Source organism: Falco cherrug, chromosome 7 (assembly GCF_023634085.1).
Source record: "Falco cherrug isolate bFalChe1 chromosome 7, bFalChe1.pri, whole genome shotgun sequence".
Taxonomy (NCBI): Eukaryota; Metazoa; Chordata; class Aves; order Falconiformes; family Falconidae; genus Falco; species Falco cherrug.
Window position 1 is genome coordinate 19427765 of NC_073703.1, and position 13246 is coordinate 19441010.

Genomic DNA, 13246 nt, shown 5'->3' on the forward strand with positions numbered 1-13246 from the left:
AAATGAAAAACAGAATTAACAAACTCAACCTAGACGGTCTGTTAAAAAAAACTAAACATGTGAGAACTTTGACGGTGCATGCCCCTACGTTAGCTATGGCTGGGCTTTTGGAGAGTCACCATTGCCACTTGCTGGTTTCCACCACCCCTTGGTAAAGCCACTTGGCATGTTGGCTCCTCTGAAAAGGGAAATGTTTCGGTGCTCCTGTACCTTATGGCTGGAACACATGATGCACCAATGTGCCGGGCTACTCGGGTTGCCCTCAGTTTCATCTGGTCCTGAGTTCAACATCTAAAAATATTTAAACAGTGACTACATAAATTAGGTCAATGCTTCAGCCACAACAGATTACCTGGATTTTTAAAGCCAAGAATGAACTTGGACTAACAAACTGCTGTTTGCTGGGTGATTTGAAAAACAAGTGTTTGGTTACCCCTTGCAAATGAGGACACCCTTCAACACCATTCTCCCTCAAATGCAGCTGCCTAGGACATTCATTTAATGCAGCAACTGGATTTGAAGGGCAGGGATTTGGGCTGAAAGAACCCAGCATGGTCTCAAAAACGTGCTTGAAGTTGCAAATGTGAGCCAGGCAATCAACAAAACGCGCTGAAGTGTCCAGGCCTGCCTTCCAACTGTGGTGCATTATACTTACACCAGGCAGGAGCTCGGGCATCATTTTAGTCCCTCACATGGTTTTCCAGCACTAGCACAATGCCCCTCAGCCAGGGCTGTAGGTCGGTATCTAGCCAGCGCATCCAGCACCTGAGCCCCCCGCCCCGCGTCCCTGCTGGGGATTGCACAGCCATGTGTGCAACGCCACTGTGCCCATCTCCCCCCCCCCAAACGGGCCCGAAGCCCAATTTCTGGCTCAGGCCAGCAGGGACTGGCCCTGCCCTGGATGCCCTCTCCCCCGCTGCCCCCCGGGCCGGCTGTCCGGCCGGGGCACCCCACCGCCGCGGGCCAGCTCAGCCTCCCGCACCGCCGCGGGGAGCGCCCAGCGCTTGCGGGGGGAGCGCTGCCCCAGGCCCGCAGCCCCCCGGGGGCGGCTCCTCGCGCTGCGGGCGGCCGCCGGCTGGCAGCGCTCGGGGCGGGCCGCGGCTGCCCGGCGGGGGCGGGTGGGGGCTGCCCCGCTCCCGCCCTTAATAACGCCGGGGCGGCCGGGCACGGCGCTGCGCATCGCTCCGGCGGCTGCCTACGAGCGGCTGCGCCGTGCCCGGCCCGGGCGCCGGGGAGCGGGGCAGGGCGGGGCGGGAGCCCGGCGGGGGCGGGCCGGCAGCGCCGTAGGGCAGCGCCGCGGCGGGCGCAGGCAGGGGCCGAGCCGCCGGAGCTCCGCGGGCCCGCACCCGCTGCCGTGCCGGGCTGCCCGCGCTGGCGGGGCTCGGCGGCGGGAGGAGCCGCTGCTGCGGTGGCGCTGCCGCGCCGGCTGTCGCGGTATGGGCCTCCCGGAGCTGGCGGTGTGGCTGCTGGCGGCGGCGGGGCTGGTGCGCGGTGAGTGCGGGATGCGGAGGGCGGGGGCGGCTGCCGGGGCTCCCCGGGGCGCGGCGGGACCTCGGGCCCTGCCCCGCGTCTGGCCCTGCGGGCGGGGGCTGCCCGCCGCGCCCCGGGGCCGCGCAGCGCCGGGAGCTGCCGGGGTGGCGCGGGGGGCCGGGGCAGCGGGTCCGGGCGGGGGCAGCGGCTGCGGGACGGAGCTGCGGCTGGGGGGGTCGGGAGAGAAAACCGGGAAGAGGAAAGTCCGGCTGGAGCGGGGACAGGCAGGGCTCGCGTTCGGGGACCGGTTCCACCCTCCCCGCTTCCCTTGCGCTCTGAACCTGCCTCTCCCCCGGTCCACGCTGCGCCGTCCGTCCGGAGCGGCTCCCTCTCCCTCCACAGCAGAACGGCAGAATGAAGACTCTGCCTGGATCCGAGGCATAAAAAGGACAGAAATCCCTGAATATTATCGCGAATGTTAATGTCGTGCCTGTCGTCTCTGCCAGGACCCCTCTCCCCTCACGTCGTCCATAGCCGCATGAACCGCGAACCAAGCGGACAGTACTCGCCCCCAAGAGTTCTCCACCTGGAGCGGCCCGGGGGCAGGCGGCAGCGTGACCTGTGGCCGTTTTTCTCCCGCTGCCTTGCTGATGCCCTCTGCCGCATCCCTGTTCTGCCTTTCTGCTTACAGCTGTGCCAGGGCAGGGGTCAGTACAGGCAGTGTATTTCCTCTGCACCACTCCTTGCTGCTGGACCAAAGGGTGCACGTGTTGACAAAGCATCGTTAGCATTTGTAATTTATCACTTCTGGCCAGCCAAGAAATGATCCAAGAGGAAATCCCCCTTACAGGCTGGGATGGAAAGAGAGCAATACATGTGTGATAAGAGTTTGTTGTAGTAGCTAATGAACTGTATGAATTACAGCGGAATTGTTCTGGGAATGCAGCAGGTAAAATAATAGATAACATCTGGTAGCAGGAAAAGAGCATATGTCCTAGCTTTACTTTCTGATATAGAATCCTTATTTTTTATCTATTTACTCCTGTGCCCAAAGAGTCCCTGCAAGGAGAGTTCCAAAGGAAGCTTTACAAGGAGCTGCTGAAAAATTACAACCCTCTGGAGCGACCGGTTGCAAATGATTCCCAGCCACTCACTGTCTATTTCACTCTCAGCCTCATGCAGATCATGGATGTGGTGAGTCTGTAACCTCCTAGGAAACTCTTTCTTTAAGAAAAAGGGTGGATTATTCCTTCCTGGAGTGGAGATCTGTGATAGTGAAGGAAGGCTGCAAGGCAAGTGGAAAGCACAAATGATTCAGGACTCAACACCAAATTTTGACTGCCTTTTTAAAGAAGTAAACTTAGTTTGCCTTGTTCCTAGGTCTCTTGTCGATATCTCCCTACCCTCTTGGCAGTATGAAATATTTGAGGTGAAGCTCAAACTTAATACTTTGCCTTTTGCATCCTTAACTGTACTTAGAACAAACAAGAAGTGTAGTCTAAGGCTGGGGGGATATGGAAAACAAAAGTTCTTAATTTCTGGTGGTCACTAAAGAGCTTCTTATTTTTGGAGGTGGGGGAAGAAGGGGGTGTGCTGGCCAAAATTCAATTGTTATTGAAATAATGTATAAGAAATAATTATGTTATTTCTTAGGCTTAAATTTTAGCTGCTCTATTTGCAACTACCAGTTGTTTGGTGTATGAGTAGATGTTCTTGTGCAGTATTTGGCATATGTGTGTGTAAAATGCACTGCAGGATCTTTTGGGTTCAAGTATGAGCAACTCAAGCTTCACTCTGTTACGGCAGCACAGGGATGGAACTCTACATATAAGTGGGTTTACAGTACTCATTTTTACTGAATACAGCCAGCTATGGCCACTAATAAAGTGAATTACTTAAAACAAGTATTAACCACAAAATGCTGTTATCTTTCAACCAGATGCTTAAAGTTTGAGGCACGACCAAATTTAAAAGGAGAAAGATGTGATTATTCATGACAAGTGCCGTGTTTTCTGTTCCCTTACAAGCTGCCAATTGCCAAACTCCAGATGCTGTTCATTTAGTACCTGGAGGTCAGCACACAGATACAGAGCTCTGCAGGTTTAAATACTCATAGTTCCTATGCACATTTTTGCAAGTTTTAGATTAATAAGCCCTGAGGTGAATACTGGGATGTGTATTTCCACTGTGGTATTTACTGTTTGCTCAAGTAAGAGTAGGCGGTTGTAGCAAGCTGTTTCAGTGTCGGTGTCACTAAAGCCAACAGGCAAAATATGTCAGTTGTATCGTTGCCTATGGCACTTGAGTTGTAATACATGTGACACCAATGAGCTGAACAGAAGCCGTGTGGAGTCGTGTAATCTTTGAATGATGGGGAGGGAGGAATTGTGGTTTTATGCAGAGTACAACAATTTCAAAAGGTGTTGGCAGACTGCGCTCGGTGGAGACTGTGGCTGTACTGCATGGGCACCTGAGAACTGGGAGAGGACAGCCGGGTGTTAGACCAAAACTTTGATGTGAGATAAAAGCTGGTACCAGTGGGTTGAGGTAACAGGTGACACAAACTTCACATTACCTGTATGTGGGCATGATTTTGTTGTTAATGATGTTTATTGTGGGTGGGTTTAGAGGTTTTGCAATAAAGGAGATCTCCTCGTGCTGAACACTGCAGACACAAGCAGTATGTGACCTCAGGCACAAAGAGTTGGTCCAAATAGATAAGTAAGCAAGAATGCCTTTGGACAATCGGAGACAACAGGAAAAGCATGAAAGCAAGGAACAACACAGAAGTAATAAATGATACTGAGTTAGTAAGGGATAAATTAAAGTAATGATTCATTTTCTAATTATCTTAGAATGTGTCAAGGTAACACAAAGGGGCATCTGAAGGGCAGTGGGAGTCAGGAGGGCAGGTCAGAGGAAACTGAGAGGTGGAAGCTCAAGTGAAGAGAACAAAGGGTAGCTTGGGACAGGCAGTGCTTCAAAGGTCTGAATGCCTGAAGGTCCCCATCTGGGTTACTGCTGCAGCTATTCCTGCTGGCTCAAACCCTCGTGGGTCTCTTGGCACGTATGGCAGGGAAAGCGAAGGACAGAACAGTAATAACCACTGGGTTCTCTGGACCTCGTCCTCTGTGTCACGGAGCTTTGGTCTAGCTCCTCTTCCCAGTGCAACAGGCTTCTGCAGCAGCTCCTCCTGGCTGGAGCCCTTGGATGCAGCTATACGTTCTGCATAGCCCTGGTTAGGCTTGTGGCTCTGGTAGCAGTAGGCCAGTATGTTCAGGAAAGCTTAGCCAGCCTGGTCCAGTCTGTTCAAACTGAGCACTTGAAAAAAACCCACACTTCAATGTATCGCTGCAGAACTTGGTACGGTACGTGGTGCTTCAACTGAATCTTAAACCAGGCTTCAATAAAAGCCCTTCCCAACCATGGACTTGGTTTACAAGAATGTCTGTCATAGCTCCTTTTTGGGAGATGACCTCCTGCTGCAGCATGTGCCTTCTCACAGCTACTGGGGGAGCTTTGGCTTTGGTACAGAACAGTACAGTCCCCTTCAAAGGATGTCTGTACAACTGTCTGTTCCGGAAAAAATTTTCTAGTGCTTGGTTTTTATCCCCGTTATCAAAATAAACCCTGATATTGTGAGGTTTCTGTTGTTTGGTTGGGTTTTTTACTGTTAATTCTGAAATTAATTGTATGTAGTGTAGTACTATTTCAGAACAGGAGAGCTCAAAAAAGCACTTTGATCCAAAATAAGAGAGCTGTGAACAGACCAATTTCTTCCCTGGCTTTCAGAAATTGCACTTCTGGTGTCATTCTGTATAGCCACGTTTGGGCCGAATATGTTAAGCTAACGTGTTTTTAAGTATTAACCACCCTGGGAAAGGTTTGTTGTGGGGCCAGACCCTCCTAGTGATGACATACCTTACAGGAACCTTCCTTGTGTCATCAAAAATGTTCCCTGAATAGAATAAGCTCAATACCCATGAGACGCTTTTCCTGCTTAAACTGTGTCTATACTCTGGAGGTTTCCTTTGCATTGCTGTGAGTTAATAGTGGGGGGCTCTCCTCCTCGTGCTCCTGGCGTGGCTGTACCCATGCCCTTGCCTCCTGTGTGAACAGTTGGCTGTTGGAGACACAAGTGGCTCAAGGCCAGCAGGCAGTCAACTTCACAGAGTTAATTTCTTCTGGAGTTGTCAAGTTAAATGAGAAACTGTACAAACTGAAGGGCAAATATCCACAGATCATTAGCCAATCTGGGTATAGTCAATGACTGGCAGTCTCGGCGAATATGATTTGAAGGGAGTTTTTGATCCTATGCGCCTTTCAAAAAAAAAAAAAAAGCCAACAAAAAAACCCCCAAAACCTTCATAATCAGTAAGAAGCCGTAGGTTTTGTACTGGCAGTTTAGTTACAGCTCATTGTGCTTGCTATGAAACTGACTGCATTTCTTTCTCTGAGGTCTGGGATTGACAGGCAAAGAAAAACCAGCCATGAAGTAAATTAAGCTTCACAATATAAAACAAATGAGTTTTCTTCATTGTCAACGAGAAGCAAATGCTGGTGGGGATGACAGCTACTCACAATAACAATTACTGGTTTAACAAGCTAGAAGCAAAACATAGCACCATCATACTTCCCTGTGGTTTGTATATTCACTTTACTGGCTTCCTATCTGATGGCAGCTGTACTGGGAGTCACACCGATCCAGAGCGGATCCATCAAATCCCTGCCAGGACAGACTCTGCCAGGCTGGATCCTGGCTGCTGCCATCCCTTACTTGAAGCCTCTTCCATTCCACTCTGACTTTACTGACAGGAAAGAGAGACTTTATATGAAGCCCTTGTCAAATACAGAGGGTGTTTCCTACCTCACGTTTTTAGTTTAACCCTTTCCTTCTAAAACTAGCAATTATTTCTACTCTATGCTTGCAGATACGCTTTTCTTTCTGTTGGTATCGCATATTAATATGCATGCTAGTATCAGGACTACTAGTAAGTGGCGATTGCCTCAATTTTGTTTAGTTCATTAGAAAATAGAGTTGATGAACTGCCTAATGAGAATGCAAGCTGACCCAGTAAATCATAGGAAGTGTTGCTTTTGGGAGGGAATGGGGAGGGAAGGCTGGCAGTGTGAGAAGAATGCAGTTCGGGGACACAGGAGAGCTAGGAGGCTGGGGGAGTGCTTAGAGGAGAAGTGGGAATGTGTGGTGGACCTGAGAGACAGCCAAGGAGTTTGGAAGAAAGGTGGAATTTGGGTAGAAGAGGATGGAGGGCAAACTGAAAAGAAAGAGGTTTGAAAGGAGTGGGCTTAAAAAAAGCTTCTGTGTCAGGTTAATAAGAGCTTTCAAGAGAGAGCTTTTAAGTTCCTTCAGTTTGCTTTATTCCTGCATTCCTTAATAGAAAAATCAGTGCTCTTAAACCTTTGCAAACAATCTTGCAATTAAATCATCCTGAAGTGAAAATAAAGCGGAGACAGCCAGCTGGCCAGAAGTGTTATTCAAGGGCATTTCAGTTGTTATAATATCAGAAGACTGAATAAGAGGTTTCTTTTGCTTTTTATAATTTTTTTTCAAATATCTTAAAATGAGAAATGCTAAGCATTTTGATGAAAGAAATAAAGAATAACGTACTTCCTTCTTGAATTTGCTGAAATCTTGTTTCAAAACTCCTTGCTGGAAAGCAATGTATATTGGATGAATAGCCTGATAATAAGCATCTCTTTGAATCTGAATGAGAAAATGTTTGGAAATTTCTGACTTAAGAAAACAAAAAAAGTTTAAGAATAAACACAGAGGGAAAATCTTAACGAACAGATTCTAAGGGTATCTGCCTACCTGAGTGGCAGGAGGGGAAGAGGGGTTAATGGGTGTTCATAGTTGGTCAAGGTCATAGCTTCAATACAATGTCAAGAAAATAAAGAACATGATGTAGAGACGCTACTTATTTTTATTTACATCTCACCTCATGGAAACCCCACTACTTGCACCAGAAGCTAGTCTTTGGCCTGTGCCCATCTAGTATTTCAGCGTTGATGTGGAGTATGAACCTGACTTACATTTAGGAAAAAACTTCCAGCATATGCATTTTAGAGAAACAGATTCCTGATACAATTTCCATACTGGATAAAAATAAAGCCACCACTTTTTTAAATGCTATGTGGAAGCAAACACCTTCTAACACTTCCTCTTTTAACATCTATCCCAGTAGTACCCTCAGAGGAGAATATTCAGCCGCTACCTATTGGTTTGGAGCGCACACTAGGAACAGATGTAGCAGCAGTGCTGTTCCTGCTCTGCTGCATCTCATGCAGAATAGCAAATGGCATAGAAAACCAAACACAGTGATCACAAAGGTATGAATTTTGTGCCTAGCCTGACATTTTTACAATAGCCATATTTGTATCTACTGTAAATTAACACAATTAAGAGAATCGTATCTGAGGGAATTCCATCCCCAAAGGTCAGGAGATGAAACCTTAGAAATTAACACAAAATGATCATACATTTACACTGCAAATTACTGCTTAGAGACACAGACATGAAGAACTGGAACACATTGAGATATACAGTGATAGTTTAAACTCAATTTTTACTGCTATCTAAACGAGCTGAAGAATCCTGTGGTCTTACTTGAGTTTGGAAGGGGCTTCCAGAGGTCATCTAGTCCACCACCCTGCTCCAAACATGTCTAAACAGAGCATGTTACTCAGGACTGTGTCCAGTCAGGTACTGAACACTTCTGCAGAGAGAGATTCCACAACCTCCTTGGGCAACCTGTCCAATATTAAAACTATCATCATGGTCGATTAATTTTCCTAACATCTAAGCAGAACTTCCCTTGTTCCAACTTGGGAACAACACTAAAAAACACTTCTAGAAAGATGAGGCATCTTCTTCAACAGAAATGGGTACACCCCATAAAGGTACTTTTAGTGAAGCATATCAGGTTCCTTGACTATTTGCAGCAAGGTATGTATTTTGACTTTAATAAAGCCTTTCTGAATAACATTCTTAGCCGAAAACTGGAGAATAAGGCCTTGGCAATCCCACATAGCAGAACTGGTTAGAAAATCTTAAGAGTAGTTGTCAGTAGTTTGCTGTCAAAGTGGTGAGATTTTAGTTACGTGGTGAGATTCCCCAGGAACAGGTCAGGCTTTTCATTCATCTGGAAATAGAATAAGTAATATTTTAATTAAATTTGCAGATGACAAGTTTGGGAGGGGTTTAGAGAATACTGAGGGCAAAACTAGGATTTAACATTGTCTTGTTGTAAAAGTTGAGTGAAAGGACTGGTTTGACCCAATTTGATGCACCTTTTTTTCAAAGCCTAAATTATGTGAAATTTTGAGTACTGTATTCTAAAAAGTATTTGGATGCACTGGAAGTCATCCGTCTGCTGGAGGCTTGGGTTGTATTGCATTTAATTTGAGCCTAAGTGACTGGAACCGAAGACAGGTCAATACTGCCTCTGTATGAGGGAAGGTATTTGTATGATTTGTATCATTCCATCAACTATACTTGTAGGCATGGTCCAGACTCTCCCTGTACTACATGGTATGTAAACACAGCTGAAAAGATCATCATTGTTCCAAAACATTTACAAGCTAATTATATTTTGATAGACTGGATTCTTTTAACATCAGAATTGTTCAGATAGTAACTGTTGGAGCATACAAGACTGTGTTAAATAAAACTAGCATAAAAATGCTGAAGTTAAGAGCAGAAGAATTAATGCATTAGGATCGGTGAATGGCTTTCTCGTATTAATTTTCAGTAATATGTCTTTCTATGTGGAACTTGCGACACCATTTTGTGAGTGTCCTAAGCTGATCTCAGTACTCTGCTGCTGAAAGCGACGATCTCACCTACTTCTGGCTTCACATTCCTGCCCCTTGGGCTTTGTGCCCATCCTATGGGACTGGGCAGTTAGCTGTACCCATTTTTTGGGTAGTTATTTTTCTAGGTGACTGACTTCAAATGTAGATCAGCTTGAACTGCTCACAAACCTCTTACCTGTGGTTCCGCTTCATTAAGATATGACACTTAAAATCTGTCATATATTTAGCAAACCCCCAAGCTAGTTCCAACTCTGTCTGAGCCAAGCTGCTAAACTTGTGGGAATGCTGGATCGATGCTGCCTTCGCCTGCGACTTCTGCAGCAAGGCTGGCAGCGGGAAACATTTTGGACGGTATGAACATGTCAATTTTGGTCAGCTCTGATCATAAATTAGTATTTTTTTTTTGTACTGGCTGAAGAATCAACATTTAATAATTTATTCAAGTACATTGAATTTAGTGATTTATCTACGTAAATAGTCAAGTTCTTACTTACGTTGCATAACACCATTTAGTCAGGAATCTTTCATGTTTCCACCAGACGTTTACTAGCTAATTAAATAATTTACTAAGCAACATTTTTCACTTATTTTCCAGTTTCTTATGTTTCTTTTTTTAATTTCTAGTTAGGGGAAAGAAAAGTGCTGAATAGTTGTTTGTATGTAGTGAGCAGCAGCAGAATCTCCAGAGAAATCTTGTTCCTTTAGGCTGTTCAACTCACTTGTGCAGACCAAAGGAAAAATGAAAGCATGGAAACTTTTTTACCTTTATCTGAAGGCAGTCAAAGTTTGCTCATCCTACATTGCCCTTGGTTACTTGTATGACTTAGATTTATATATTCAAGGGCTTTCGTCCTTGTTTCATTTTACACAGTGTAAGTGATACAGTTGACTTCAATGACTTACATACAGTGCTTAGCAAAGCCTCTGCATAAGAATCTGCAACTCAGTATTTGCAATCAAATACCCCGGACCCACCGGGCAGGATAGTAATGTAAAATATCTTGAAATTTGAAAAAGAAAATTATGCTGTCATTCACAGAAGCAGAACAGCCTCTGTAAAGAAACAGACTATAAAACAAACATCTCCCCCGCAAAAATGAAAAAAGAAAAAAGAAATTTAAATCGGGAAAGACGAATAAAACAACCAAATCAAGAGGCTTGTTGAGAAATGGTGCTGAAGAAGTTCCTAAGCTGTTTATCAAACCTCAGCAGCCTCTTTGCAAACAATGGTTGTGGCAGAAGCTCATCAAATTTGCATTATTCTTTTAATTTTTAGCATTCATTTGTGTACATTAGAAAAAGTCTCTCCAAGCTTTATTTTCCTCTCACTTTGCTGCTTGATCTTCATTCCCTCCATGCTAAAGGGAGAAACTATGCGCACTTTCATCTTGCAGCCATTTCCATTCTACCATCATTTATTCCTGAGAGTTTAGAAGACTGGAACTGTGCTGGGATATGCTTTCCGATATTTTTAGTGAGTTTAATACCTATGAAAGTTACTGGATTATAACAGAAAAAAAAGTATTCTGCTTCTCCAAGAAATAAGAGGAACAGACCTTTTCAAGTAACGGTGTAAAATACTCTGATAATCGATCCACTTAAACTAGCAGACAGCTCCTCTCCGTGCCCTGTGGTGGCGAGAATCTGGTAACTAAGACAAACCACAACCTTCCTTCAGTGGCATTTGTCCTTTTTTTCCTGTGCTTCTAAGTATCTTCTGGCTTTTTTGACTATTTTCTCCTTTTACCTAGCATTTCTTTTACCTAGACTTCTCAGTGTTAGATCTGGAAAGGTATTTCAAACAGGCTCTATTCTGTAAGATGGAATGAGAAGCACTGATTTTCCATGAACTGAAGGCAGTTTGCAGGAAGGAAAAATAAAAGACTTCTGGTAATGGTTAACTAGACGACATTAGAGATGTTCATCGTATGTGGAAGTCAGAACTTCTGTTCTGCTTTTACTTCCACAGGAGAGGACTTTGGAATTATAGTACAAAACACAGTTGGGGTTTTTCTGGTTTTGTTTGTTGGGTTTTTTAAATATGAGTAAAGTAAAGCAGTTTCTCTTAACATTTTTCTCACCCTTTGTATATATAAATAATCAGAATGAATCAAAAAAGCTCAGTACTTCATTTCTTTGTTTTCTAACTACATTGGTATGGATGCCCCATTAACGGAAATAGCGAGTAGACCTCTGCTGGTATGCCACTTGTGGTGAGAAGGTTTGCATCCTCACTGTGAAAAGTATGATTAAGCTCCTAGAAAACAGATTCTGGTGTGAGGGACTGCTGTAGAGCACAGGGACCACAACATAAAGCTTTTACATTTTACACAGGACCTCTTATTAAAGCAACAGAATTTGCAAAGCCACATAATTTAGTAATTATTACTAGTCCTCACTGATCAACTAATAAAGCAAAACTACAGCACAAGACATACGTTTTGGGAGTCAGGTCTGGCTAGCTAGTACTTGTTCTTATAAAAAGCTTGTAATTCACAGAAGTTTGGAGACTGAAACAAATATACTCCCTGTAATACTCAGAATAGTTCCTTTTTTTTTTTTTTTTTTAAGGCTATATAAAATTAAAATGACAGTATTTCTGTCACGTTCAAGTACTAGACAATACATCATGTCACTGCTTAATACATGAGTTTGTGTCCTTTGTTTTGACCGTGTGGATCAGCTTGTTACAGCCTGTGGAAGTTTGTATGAAATGTTTGAGAGGACCGCGGGGCTGCACTGCTCTCCGGCAGCTGAGCATCTGGCTCCATAGGGTGCAGCACAAAACGTACAGCTGCGGCGGGAGCGATGCGCTCGGTGCGTGCCGTCTAGTCTCTCTACTCGTCTGCTGTCATTTCTGTGCACACACAGATTACATGCTTTATAAATCTGGCGTTTCTTGGGAAAGCCTGGTTTACTGTACACATAAAGAAGGGAGTTGACTTGGCTCTTCTGGGTTTGATTTGCCTCTGACTGCAGTGTCAGTGTGCACTGAGGAAGGACTTCAGATGCAGGTGGTTGCCCCTGCTGGACCCATTTCTTTTCTGGGAAGTCTTCTGGAAGGGCTGTGGGCAGATGCTGTGGGCTGGATGAATTATCTGGGGAAAAGCAACCCACACCTAAGCAGCACCACTCCTGTCCCGCTCCTCTAACCTGGTGTGTGTGGGTCTACAGGCTGGCAGGAAGGGTGCCGCAGCAGTCTCGGGGACGGTGGCAAGGGAGGCAGGAGGTGCAGCCAAAGCAGTGCACCTACCCTCAGACACCGTTCTCGGGAGCACCTGTGTTACCAGAGGAGCCTGGGGACTGGCTTAGATTGCCAGTTGTGGTTTAACGTTTTTAAATGGTAGTCCTCATGGGCTGTGGCTCCTGGGCAATCAAGTAGGTGGCATTCTGTGTCTCTTCCCTCTTTCATTTTAGGGTTCTGTTCTCAGGCTTGTGTGGGTACAGTGCCTACTTTTCTCTCGGAAAAGCACACAGTATAAAAAATTTTCAGTAATTTACAAATCTAATTGTGCTGACAGTGGTTGAACGAAGTATTGTCGATGGATTGCAAGCAAACACTTTCCTATCTATGAACAGAGTATTAACATAGAAACATTCAAATGTTAATTACTTCAAATTTAGATGATACAGATGTGAATTCTTCAGTTTCTCCTGAACTCCTCACCATGTTTGCCTGAATAGACTACTAAACAATCCTACTGCTTCCAATCTAAATATATCTCAGAGTTACAAAAAAGGCAAAGAAAAAAAAAGATTTCACAATGGGTTGGCAGCAGAGAGCATATACGTACATGTGCTTATATAGAAGAAGAAATCTTTTAAAATTCACTTAGAATTTTGATTACTTAAATATTTTTAATGTTAGCTAATTTATTTTGACTTTTTAATTTATTCAAAATTGAAATAATTATTTTCCAAGAATAACCAGAAGAAACCT

General features: G+C 44.8%; 1 protein-coding gene across 2 annotated transcripts in view; it reads left to right on the forward strand.

Moving 5' to 3' along the window:
- Positions 1-1218: 1218 nt before the first annotated feature.
- The window catches only part of CHRNA7 (cholinergic receptor nicotinic alpha 7 subunit), a 45558-nt gene continuing 33530 nt past the window's right edge, over positions 1219-13246 (forward strand). For both annotated transcript variants that reach the window (XR_008733317.1, XM_055717168.1), the window contains exons 1-2: positions 1219-1491; positions 2525-2664. Coding sequence is in view for 1 of the 2 variants with exons in the window: in XM_055717168.1 (XP_055573143.1) it covers positions 1437-1491; positions 2525-2664 (195 nt within the window). In the remaining variant the exon portion in view is untranslated. The remainder of the gene's footprint in view (positions 1492-2524; positions 2665-13246) is intronic.